The sequence below is a fragment of the Lampris incognitus genome, chromosome 5 (genome assembly GCF_029633865.1).
Source record: "Lampris incognitus isolate fLamInc1 chromosome 5, fLamInc1.hap2, whole genome shotgun sequence".
NCBI lineage: Eukaryota > Metazoa > Chordata > Actinopteri > Lampriformes > Lampridae > Lampris > Lampris incognitus.
Genome location: NC_079215.1, coordinates 31,406,407 through 31,418,939, shown reverse-complemented (window position 1 = coordinate 31,418,939; position 12,533 = coordinate 31,406,407). Strand labels below are relative to the sequence as shown.

Below are 12,533 nucleotides of genomic sequence, written 5' to 3'. Positions count from 1 at the left end.
CTCCTCCACACTTATATCCATCAGAATAACTTTATGCTCACTATATTGTTTCCATTGTTCTGGAGATCCTAACTCACTATACATAATGGTTTTTACTGTGCTTTCTTTGTATTTTCTTACAGGCGAATTTATGACCAAGAGTAAGTACTATGTAACATCATATTAACAGTTTTGAAATTGTATGTATTTATTATACTATCTGTACAGCCTATACCCATACTGTGTAATGATCTTAAACCCATCTAACATGGCTGATTAGCTTTGTTTTGCCATCTTTTCAAGATTTTTTTTTGCATTATAATTTATGCACCAACATTCTGTAGTTCATCACAATCTTATCACGTAGGCTATATTTAACTTAGCATACTATTTTTTATTGACTGCAGGGGGAAACCCAACCTGCTGGACATGGGGTCACTTCTTATCAAGCCGGTTCAGAGAGTAATGAAGTACCCTTTGCTACTTGGAGAGTTGTGGCAGGCCACACCCAATGACCATCCAGATAATCGGCCACTCCTGGAAGCTCTCACCGCCACTAAGATCATCAATGTTAACATCAACGAGTTCAAGAGGCGGAAGGACATAGGTGAGAATCGATGATGGTGTGTTCTTGGGTATTTATCATCACCAAGGGAATCCTTCATCATTTCTGTCTGTCAATAACTTAAATAAATTCCCATGTGTGTGACCATGGCTCAAGGTTATAATGAAGTCTTTATGCAGGACTCTTCTGCCCTCGGCTATATGCCCCTACATAGCCTAGACAGCGAGCTAAACCAACGGCTCCAGTAAGTACTCAGGAGACCGTGTTGAGTTCTTCAGAGCTTTTACTGAGAAACCATATTTTGTAAAACTGTAACAGAGAAAAAAAATAAAGATATTGTAACGTGCATGGATAAGTAGACACGTTGGTCCTTGACAAACGGGTCGGACTCTTTAGTCGACTGGTTAACGTTGTCGCTTGCGGAGCGGGAGACACGGGTTCATGTGGCGGTTCCCGGGCTGCCCCCCGAATTCGCTACATTGGTGTCAGAAGTGGGACGATGAGACCGTGAGGTAATGGGAAGCGCGTGCGCCCAGAGGCGTGAGAGAGCCTTCCCAAAGGAGGGGGGTAGTGTAACGTGCATGGACAAGTAGACACGCTGGTCCTGGACTAACGGGTCGGACCCTTTAGTCGACTGGTTAACGTTGTCGCTTGCGGAGTAGGAGACACGGGTTCACGTGGCGGTTCCCGGACTGCCCCCTGAATTCGCAACAATATTTTAACAGACTATTCTGTGTAGACATACATAAAACACACATCAAATCATTACATTCTTCTCTTTAACCTATGTAAGCCATTTTCTTAATAACAGGTAAGCTGTGGTGGACACGTATTGGGGATAGAATTCACCCCAGGAACTAAGGGTTAAGTCAGGGTTGCCCTGGCAGGTTAACGCAGGGTTAAGTTATGGTTGTTCAGCCAGTTTTCTGGTTATTCTTGCCGCCTCCGCTCAGTCGAGCTGTGGTTTTGTTGTCTCTCTGATTTACCGTTGATTAAAGAAAGTTGCCTACACGGCTAAAGTGTGAACCTACGGTCTTCTCCGTTCCTTCGGCTCTACACTGGTGACCCCGACGTCGGTTTTCGGATAAGTTTTCTGAAACCACAAACATTATGGCTACGAACGCCGTTGCAATTAAACTGCTGGAGTTTTGGGAGTCTTCCGCGGCTACATGGTTCGCGCAGGCTGAGGCACAGTTCGCGTTCAGAGACACAACAGCAGACGAGACCAGGTACTACTACGTAGTGGCAGCGCTGGGGGGCGCTACGGCTTCCAGGATAAGCGGTTTCATAACCAACCCACCGGCCGATGGTAAATATGCCGCACTTAAAAATCTCCTCCTTGAAACTTGTGAACTGTCAACAACGGAGAGAGCACGTCGCCTCTTTGCAATTCAGGGCTTGGGAGATGGCAAACCATCGGAGCTAATGAGCAGGATGTTAAATCTACTGGGTCAAGAAAAGCCATGTTTCCTGTTTATGAAGCTGTTTCTGCGGAACATGCCGCCCCACGTCCAGACTGCGCTCGCTAACTCCACCATCACTGATCCCCGTGAGCTGGCAAAGGAGGCTGACCGATTCTTCGTCGCTACACAACGTTCCTCCCATGCCGGGGTGCTGGCTCCTACCTTCACTGGCCCCCCGCCGACATCGCGGGCGTGGCCCGACGGTGGCGCCACAGCGTCAGACCGCTACAAGCCCTCTGGACTCTGTATGTACCACGCTCGATTTGGTGCGAAAGCTAAACGGTGCCGTTCCCCCTGCAACTACAGGCCGACGGGAAACGAGAAGACCAACATTCAGTAGTGGCCATGAGTGTTGGCGATACGATGCAGGCTACTCTTCATCCTCGACACCATCTCCGGTCGGTGATTTCTCTATGACACGGGCGCACAGAGAAGCGTGCTCCCTGCTACTGACGTCGACATCATGGGCGGGGAGCGGGGCCCCCAGTTGGTGACGGCTGACGGCAGCCCTATCCACACCTACGGCGTGCGGTCTGTAGAACTGTGTTTTGGTGGACAACGCTTCAGGTGGGAGTTCGTCATGGCCAATGTAACGCTTCCCCTCCTCGGAGCTGATTTTTTTGTGCGCTTACGGTTTGCTAGTGGACATTCAGAACAGCCGTCTGGTCGACGCCTTAACCTTCTCCTCCTTCGCATGTACGCGGGGGGAAGCGGCCTATGCAGGTCTAGCCAACTCTCTCTCAGAGGCAGACAAGTTCAACCGCCTCCTTGCTGAGTTCCCTGACCTCACCCAGCCTACCTTCTCTGCACCCACTGCTAAGCATGGGGTGGAGCATCACATTGCTACGAAGGGGCCCCCGGTCTACGCCAGAGCCAGGCGTCTCGACCCCACCAAACTCGCCATTGCCATGTCTGAGTTCGAGCACCTGGAACGCATGGGGATCATCCGCCGCTCTAACAGCCCGTGGGCGTCCCCACTCCACATCGTGGCTAAGTCTGATGGAGGTTGGCCCCCATGCGGGGACTACCGCCGACTAAATGACGCCACCACGCCCGACCGCTATCCTGTCCCGCATATCCAGGACTTTTCTGCAAACCTGTCTGGCAAACGCGTCTTCTCAAAAGTCGACCTGGTCAGGGTTATCATCAAGTTCCCGTGCACCCCTCGGACATCCCCAAGACAGCGGTGACTACCCCATTCGGAATATTTGAATTCCTACGAATGCCATTTGGACTCAAAAACGCGGCCCAGTCCTTTCAGCGGCTGATGGATTCAGTGCTCCGTGGCCTTCCTTTCATCTTCGTCTATTTGAACGACATACACCTGTCCCATCTTCACGCCCTCTTCACACGCCTCAGCCAGCATGCGGTGGCGGCATTTCCGCGCCCCCAAACAGCTCGTGCGCTCAGGGAGTTCATCGGGATGGTGACATTCTACCACCGCTTCATTCCCCGAGCCGCCTTTATCATCCGGCCACTGTACGAGGCGCTGAAAGGCATGTCCCCCAACCAGGCGGTCGACTGGACAGCAGAGCGGGACCGTGCGTTCACCGAGACTAAAGCTGCGCTCTCCCAGGCTACCCTGCTAGCGCATCCTTCACCCACAGCGCCTATTTCCATAACCACGGATGCATCGGACTATGCTGTTGGTGCGGTTCACGAGCAGTGGGTGGGGGGGACTTGGCAGCCTTTGGCCTTTTTCAGTCGCCAGCTTACACCCCGAGAGCGCAAGTATAGTACTTTTGACAGGGAACTCCTCGGTCTCTGGCTCGCCGTCCGGCATTTCCGGTTCCTGCTAGAGGGCCGCGAGTTTACTGCGTACGTGGACCACAAGCCCCTCACGTTTGCCATGTCCTAGACGGCCAAGCCATGGTCCGCTTGCCAGCAGCGACAACTCTCCTACATTTCGGAATTCACTACCGACATCCAGCACGTCGCTGGTAAGTCTAACCAGGTAGCTGACTGCCTCTCTAGGGCAGTGATTGGAGCGGTCCACCTAGGCCTGGACTATGCACAGATGGCCGCTGACCAGGCCACGGACCCGAGCATCCTCCGTCTCCGGACCTCCGACACGGGGCTCCGCCTGCAGGACGTTCCTTTCAGCGACACAGGTGTCACCCTCCTGTGTGACGTCTCCACAGGACAGCCCAGGCCCATCGTCCCGGACAGCTGGAGACGCCCCGTGTTTAAAGCTGTGCACGGCCTCTCTCATCCAGGTGGTAAGCCATCCGTGCGTCTGACCTCTGCTAAGTTTGTGTGGGAGGGACTTAAGAGAGATGTGAAAGCGTGGGCCGACTCGTGTGTTGCCTGTCAGCGGGCTAAGATACACCGCCACATTAAGGCGCCCCTGGAACGCTTCGCAGTGCCGGAGAGACGATTTGACCATGTCCACGTCGACCTGGTTGGTCCCCTACCCCCCTCCCATGGGTTCACCTACCTCTTCACTGTGGTGGACAGGACTACGCGCTGGCCGGAAGCTGTTCCCCTGGCATCCACGACGTCTGCTGATGTGGCCCGGGCTTTTATTGGGTCGTGGGTCTCACGTTTCGGTACGCCTTCCGACCTTTCATCTGACCGCGGGCCACAGTTTACCTCAGAGCTATGGAATGCTGTGGGTGAGGCTCTGGGCGTCAAGCTTCATCGCACTACCGCCTACCACCCTCAGGCGAACGGCCTATGTGAGCGCTTCCACCGGTCCATGAAGGCTGCGCTTCGGGCTACTCTCAAGGACTGCAACTGGGTCGACAAGCTCCCATGGGTCATGCTGGGCCTGCGGACCGCCCCGAAGGAAGACCTACAAGCCTCCTCTGCGGAGCTGGTGTACGGCACGCCGCTGCGAGTCCCAGGCGATTTCCTGCCCAACGTAACGCGTCCCTGGTCAGCTGTGGACCAACGAGCCTCCTTGCTGGACGGGGTCAGAGCTTTCACACCCGTCCCTACCGTCCAACACGGCGCTCCGGTGTCCCAGGTGCCCCCAGGTCTGCAGTCAGCGGACTACGTGTTCATCCGTCACGACGCACACCGCCCCCCTCTGCAACCCCCTTATGACGGCCCCTTCCGCGTCCTGGAATGGGGAACTAAGCACCTGGTGGTGGATTTTGGGGGCACGGCCGAGCATGTTTCAGTGGACCGAGTTAAACCCGCACACCTGGACTTGACGCAGCCGTTGGAGTTAGCCCAACCTCCTCGTCGCGGTCGTCCCCCGGCTCCGCCCGTGGAGGCCCGCGCTGCCTCTTCTGCTCCTCAGGCCGACCTCCACAGGCCCGCGTCAATGCCTCCCAGAAACACTCCGGCCCCTGTTACCCGGAGCCGCCGCGGACGGCCTGTCGTCCCCCCGCGCCTGCCTGACTTCGATTACTAGGGCGAATTCTGGGGGGCTCATGTGGTGGACACGTATTGGGGATAGAATTCACCCCAGGAACTAAGGGTTAAGTCAGGGTTGCCCTGGCAGGTTAACGCAGGGTTAAGTTATGGTTGTTCAGCCAGTTTTCTGGTTATTCTTGCCGCCTTCGCTCAGTCGAGCTGTGGTTTTGTTGTCTCTCTGATTTACCGTTGATTAAAGAAAGTTGCCTACACGGCTAAAGTGTGAACCTACGGTCTTCTCCGTTCCTTCGGCTCTACAAAGCCATACATGTAACGGTAAAATAATTCTGCCACGCGCGCGGCTAACATCTAATGACATTCTTGGTTACGGTAAGTTAGCAATCAGTTAGCTCATGCTATCCGAACATGTACATGCAGTGTAAAAGGATGAAACTCGATTCATTTATCTACATAAAGCTAGAATATATAACAAAACTTCATTATCTAGCAGTGAACTTACAGGTTATTCCGTGTAAGGGCAGTAGACGAAGGAAAAGACAGACGCACGTAACACTATCCGTCCACTCCGTATGCTCGAACTTAAATGGCTTCCAAAACACAATTTACTTGTAACGTAAGCTTTTCTACCACTAGGTGGGAGTATTGACCACAGAACTGGGAATAACGTCAGCTTCCTGACACCGGTAGAGCATTAAAGCAATCGTTTGCTAAATCTATTTTAATTCTATCAATAAACGAACTAATGACTATGAAAATATAATATGAGGGACAGAATAAGGACAGTGCCAGTTGTGATGCATTGCAAGCTCTCTGCTAACCCATCATCTCAATATCAATATTCCCATTTCAGTGTTAGAAATGCCACCCTGGGCTCCATTAAAAGACGAGGCATGGGGTCCGCTGGCCCCGTCCGTGTGATTTAGTGCAATATCGCTTTTCAAGTCTGAAGCAACCCCCGGTTTGGGACCCCATGAAATAAATGTGCTCTACATTGTTTTGCTCCACTAGCTGTGCCCCTGTTTAGTAATATTTAAAGTTTGGTTGAATTAGCGACATCTTGCTGTGTTTCAGTCATGAAGTATAAGCGGACAGAGGATGAGGGGAACCTGAGAGGAAAACTGAACAAGTTCAACATCCATTCTATTCGGAAGAAGGGCGACAGACTCACTGGCTATCTCAAGATACTGACTGGAGTTGAACCACAGGTAAAATACATTGGAAAGAGGCATGTGTCTTAGCTTAACCCGAACTCAACCGCACCTACATAATGACTGTGTAAAGGACATACAAGTGGCCGAGCCTGGGAACTTTAACCGAAATGAAAAATGTCTTTTAGCCATAGTTTGGATACTGTGGGTGTTTGGAAGGTCAATATTTGTTGGAGCAGGAAGTGAAAGGCACAAACAGTTAAAAGTTAGCTTTCATTTCCATAGGTGAGGGATGAGGCATTTGACAAAGCGGAGAAGCTCTTCAGAAGTCTGGAGAAAGCAGTGAGACAGCTGGTCAAGAATGTTTCCTGTTACCTGCAGCACACCCAGGTCTGCCCCCCCCCTAAAAAAAATTACATACAAAAAAATGTCTGTTATCCTGAACTGTATGTGATTTCATACTGTGTATGATTATGTGTGTATGATTTCTATATTTTCTATATTAATTTACATTTTTCCCCACAGGAGATGGTGTCTGTAGCCATCCAGAACGTCCAGGACCTGGAGAACATTATTAAGGATCCAAACAAAATTGACACAAATGGTTCACTGCACAATAAGAACAACGACCCATATAAGCACTTTGTAAGTGTGATGCTTGGTTGTAATAAGCAGTAAAGCTTGGTTATAACAAACAAAGCACAGGTAGTATTCGTTTTGAAGTGTCTTTCTTCCATCTCTGATACATGATTTATCAGGTCTGTCTCACTTCTGTCCTAGTTGTGCCCTCTTTTGACCTTTCTCCTTATCCCTTTACCTCTTTGTATGTCATTAGAAATCCAGCTATAGCAAGCAAGCAACATTTTATTTATATAGCACTTTTAAAAATACACAGTTACAAAGTGCTTTACACCAAATACACAAAGTACAAATAAATACATAAAATAAATTGAATGAATATAAAACACGGCATTCGGAGTAACAGACCAAGCTAAAAATGAACCAAAACAGAAGGCAGGGGAAGGGATCTATAAAAAGGCTTGCCTGAAAAGATGGGTTTTTAGAAGCCACTTAAAACAGTCCAAAGATTCAGCAAATCTAATGGATTGGGGAAGATTATTCCAGAGGCTTGGGGCTACAACTGCAAAGGCCCTGTCACCTTTTGTTTTGCAGTTGGAATGGGGGATGGATAAAAGACTGAGGTTTGAGGATTGGAGTGATCAGGAGGTAGAATGAGGAATGAGAAGATCAGAAATGTAACTGGGGGCAAGATCATGCAGTGCTTTAAATGTAATCAATAAGATCTTATAGATCATCCTGAATTTTAAGGGGAGCCAATGGAGGGATGCAAGAATAGGGGTAATATGGGACCTATGGCTAGTTCTAGTTAGTAGTCTAGCAGCTGCATTCTGAACCAACTGTAGACAATTTAAAGCAGCTTGGTTGAGGCCAGAGTAGAGGGAGTTACAGTAATTTAGATGGGAGAAAATGAAAGTGTGAATTAATATTTCGATATCCTAAAAGACAAAATATTTCTGATTTTTGCAATATTTAGTAGCTGAAGAAAACAGGATTGGATAAGCTTAGTAACATGGTGATCAAAAGACATATTCTGGTCAAAGATGATACCAAGATTTTTAGTGGTAGGTTGGATGTTTGAATAAAGTGGACCAATAAACTGATCAACTGCAGTGGTAAAGTTCTCAGGACCAATTAAGAGAACTTCAGTTTTGTCAGGGTTTAGATGGAGGAAATTAAGGGACATCCAGTCTTTGGTGGCAGCTAAGCAATCATGGAGGGAGGACAGTTGATTCAGGTTATTGGGTTTGGCAGAGAAATAGATCTGAGTATCATCGGCATAACATGTCTTGACGTGACAAAACAAATGACCCAGAGGAAGCATGTATAAAGAGAAGAGGATTGGCCCAAGGACAGACCCCTGAGAGACTCCACACTGTAGGGGAGCTGACAAGGATATACAAGATTGTTAATACAAACATTAAGATATCTATTAGTCAGATAAAAGCGAAACCAATTTAACGCTGTACCAGAAATGCCAAACCTGTTCTCCAACCTATCAAGTAAGATGGCATGATCGATGGTCAAGGTAGCGGTTAAATCTAGGAGAATAAGATTAGAGTGTTCACCTTTATCAGCATGCATAAGAATGTCATTGGACATGCTTAGTAATGTAGTCTCAGTATTATGCTTGTGACGAAAGCCAGATTGAAATTTATCGAAAATGTTATGACCCTCAGTCAGCTGCAGAATTTTGTCCACAACAATTTTTTCAAGGATTTTGGATAAAAAATAAAGTTGGGGTTGTGTTAATAACTGGGACAGCCCTGGAATTATATGGAGCTGAAAAATTAAGGGCAGATGTACACAAATCATTAAACCAACTAACTTCGTCATTAATGTTTGTGAAGTGAGGAGGGCAGCTGGCCAGATCGGAAAAGTAACTAGAAAACATGGCTATTGACTGCTTGTTAAAGATGGGTATAGGTACTTTTGTTTCTTCTAATCTAGTCACCCCTCTCTTCTGTTTCTCCAGTTTTCTTAGCTGATCTTTTTGAAAGAATCCTTCGCTCTATAACCACTTCCATCCTGCCTTTGCTTCTTGGTGGACGGCTCAGTTTCTTGTTCTGAAATAACTGAGCCTATGAAAGAGCACCACACACCAACAAGGCAGAACTACTGAAAACCGCTCATCAACTTTCAGCAGCTTTACTTGCTTAACTTAACTGCAACAACAAAAAATGTGTATGTTTTCAAAGAAACTGCATAATCATATCTGGCTGTGTGCTTGGAGCATAGTGTAGGTAGTTTCATTCACTTATATTTCATACTGCGTTTAAGCCCTTACAGGTACTTTACTCTGACTACAACAGTTGAGATATGACTCAAGTTCATAATTTCTAACTGTTTGCTGAAACTTTTCCACCACACTAGTATGCATTACTATACATGAGTGTGATCTGTGCTTGTATGTAAATCAAAAACTGCAGCAATGCTGGTCTTCTAATATATATTCAATCATGTTTGCACACCTTTTTATACATCTCATTTCTTTTTGAAAATCACCAGAAAGAAAAGATGGAGCGCCTGGTTCTCGCTCCTCTCTCCTCTCTTCAGGGCATGTTCACCGCACCGCAAAAGCTAATCCAAAAACGTTATGACAAACTGCTGGATTACTGCAGCCGCTTGGAGCGCTCCTCCTCCTTTTCCTCCCCTTCCTCCTCCTCCTCGGGTACCACTTCTCCCTCTCCGTCACTAGTGTTAGAGGACCAGGGGCCTGCAAAGAGGGATTATGAAGCTCTCAATGCCCAGTTGGTGGAGGAGTTGCACAGGTTCAATACGGCCACCTACACCATCCTGACCAACTGTGTGGGCTGTCTAATGATCCTGCTGAAAGGACTGATGGACACAACCCTGCACCACGCTCCATCCATAGAGCAGCTACCAGTGAGTGTCCCTCGAGTGACAAAAAACATTTGCCACAGTTAGTTCACCAGCTATAATATTCGTTACGAAAAAGTCCATGGTGGTCATTAGATTGCCTTTCGAGTTATTTTGTGTTCAAAGTGAACTGTTTATTGTTTTTCAGGCTCCATTGTCAAACATCAGTGAGGTGCAAAACAGCATCATGGATGAGCTGAACAGTTTGACTTTTGTCAGGGATAACGCACAGAAGCTAATGGAACGCAAAGTCAGTTTTGAGAGACGTGACAAGAAAATAACGGTGAGCCTTATTCAGAGAAACTGATTGACAGATCATTACAGTCCTGCATGTCAATGTCCCAATACTGATTTAATAATGTGACACGTTCATTAATAACTGTATATTTTTACAAATCCCTAATCAGTTGTATTTGCTGAAACACCAATTCAACCAGGACAACACATTCCTTGAAAAAAAAAAAAAAAAAAAAAAAATATATATATATATATATATATATATATATATATATATATATATATACACTATTGTATTAAAATGGCATTGTAACTTTAAGCTTTGGTGTTGAATGGATTTGCTGTATATGGACTGCACCTATAAAGCACTAAAACTATCTATAACATAGAGCATGATCCCCCTAACACCATACAAGCAGATCCAAACAGGTGGCAAATGGGGTGGAGGTGTTTGAGCAGCAGTGAAGCAATCATAAGAGCTGCAGCATAGACACACAGCAGAATCACAACTGAAGCAGGGGCATTTGTGATTGGTGCATAGTTAAAACGTAGTTTAATATGCGGCTGAGGCAAACTCAACCAGCAGTCAGCGAGATTATCCTTACTGAACTTGCTCTGCCCATATTAAACATAAACCCCATAGTCCCACATAGTTCAGTGAGTTCTTAAACAGGATTCACACCAACCAGAGCCAAGTTGTGATTGTATGAGGTGTTTGGCAACACCCTGCCACCTCTTTCAGCTATCAGTCCCCTTGTATGTTTATGGTGGTGTTTGCATGTGCGCACACACATTTGTAGGAATGTGTGACTGCACCTGAACACGTGTTGGCAGAATTGTTTTTGCACAGATACGTTTGAGAAACTAAAATTTTAATAAAACCCAGGGAAGCTTGTTACTATTCGCCTCCTCCCTCTCCGTTTGAATGCTCTTTCATGCTGGCAACACATCATACAAGTACAATTCCCTGTACACAATACTGTCTCTATCACTCTTTAAACACACACACCACCACATACCCCTTGTCCCGTCTTGTTCTTTCCTCAAGATGCCGGAGGTGCAGCATCAGACCGAGGAGGAGCGCGCCTGGCTGCTGGCAGAATATCCACCAAGTTCTCTGTTTCAGCTCAAGAGAAAGTGTAATGGCTGCCAGGAGCAGGACCTCAGCCTGTTGGAGGGAGAGCTGGTGGCTCTGCTGGAAGACTCTGACCCACTGGGCAGCAGCAGCCGCTGGCTGGTCCACACTGGAGGCAAGTTTGTTTATTTCATCAGTTGGATTAAGTTATCACGCAAAAGCAAGGTAACTTTCAACAAACATTCCTCTCCTGGGTGTAGTGTGTGAATATAGGAACGGTATTTCTTTGAGGACTTAGGCTATGTTGACACACCAAACGTCACTTCCTGACACTGACAAGTCAGTCAGCGAGAGGAGAAATCCCCAGGGGGTGTCTGTGATGCTGCGGTTGTTCATGTCTCTTTGCCTGCCTCTTGAGACGGGTGCCTCACAACAGGAACTCCCCAGCAGGTCCCGCGTCTGCTCACAGTGTCTCGCACCTGCGATACCAACCTGTTTGAAACAAACTGCTGCACATTGTAAGCAGCGTTACTTAGAGTAGGCTACAAAGCATCTCCCTTGGGGCATTCAGACAGAGAAATGAGACTGGCTTCGCTGTCTGTATATATATATGTGTGTGTGTGTGTGTGAAGCTCTGGGAGAAATGTGCGTATGTTTCTCAATGTGACAATACACCCTCCACATACTTGTCTTATCCACTGGGATTACATTAATTCCTAAGGCGTTATTTACCTTGCAGCTGATATCAGGGCTAACGCCGTAACAGTATCCAAGACAACGTAATCAAATAGTCTCCAATCTAAACACTGTCAGCAAAAGAATGATAGATACAGTTGCACATGTTAAGCACACAGTCATCCTCTGAAGCAATATACATAGTATATGTGTATCAAAGGAGTGTCAGGTGGGCAGTTCAACCTACTGCAAAAAAACAAAAAGCATATTCAATGAAACTAAGCCGAAGGAACAAAGTAGGCTCAGTCACGATCATATGATGTTTCTAAGCCTGAAATATCCGTTATTTGGCTAACAAGTTTCGGCATAATATTGTGTATTTGCAGCCATAGTAGGTGAAAGGCTGGCTTGCATAACATATTCTGTGTTCAGCATAAAAAGGTCCACTTTTACCGGGGGGGGGGGGGGGTAGAGAGACCCACTTCCTTTTAGTAGGTTGACACAACCCTGATACACATGTGTTCTTTCAAACCAGTCCAGGCAAACAATGAACAACTCCACACTTGTCCTGTGCACAATTTGTCCTGTAATTAGTTAAAAGATAACAT

At 47.2% G+C, this 12,533-nt stretch overlaps 1 protein-coding gene across 1 annotated transcript; it reads left to right on the top strand.

Annotated features, from left to right (window-relative positions):
• The first annotated feature begins 408 nt into the window (after window positions 1–408).
• Window positions 409–7,157, top strand: LOC130112949 (rho guanine nucleotide exchange factor 38-like). Its single transcript, XM_056280471.1, has 4 exons — window positions 409–586; window positions 6,403–6,536; window positions 6,765–6,869; window positions 7,005–7,157. The coding sequence occupies exons 1-4, from the start codon at window positions 409–411 to the stop codon at window positions 7,155–7,157; spliced, it is 570 nt and encodes a 189-aa protein (XP_056136446.1).
• The last annotated feature ends 5,376 nt before the right edge of the window (window positions 7,158–12,533 follow it).

Coding starts and splice junctions, on each gene's coding strand:
- LOC130112949 (XM_056280471.1), top strand. CDS start 409: ATGGGGTCACTTCTTATCAAGCCGGTTCAGAGAGTAATGAAGTACCCT. Junction 587..6,402: donor CAAGAGGCGGAAGGACATAG/GTGAGAATCGAT, acceptor GCTGTGTTTCAG/TCATGAAGTATAAGCGGACA. Junction 6,870..7,004: donor GTTACCTGCAGCACACCCAG/GTCTGCCCCCCC, acceptor TTTTCCCCACAG/GAGATGGTGTCTGTAGCCAT.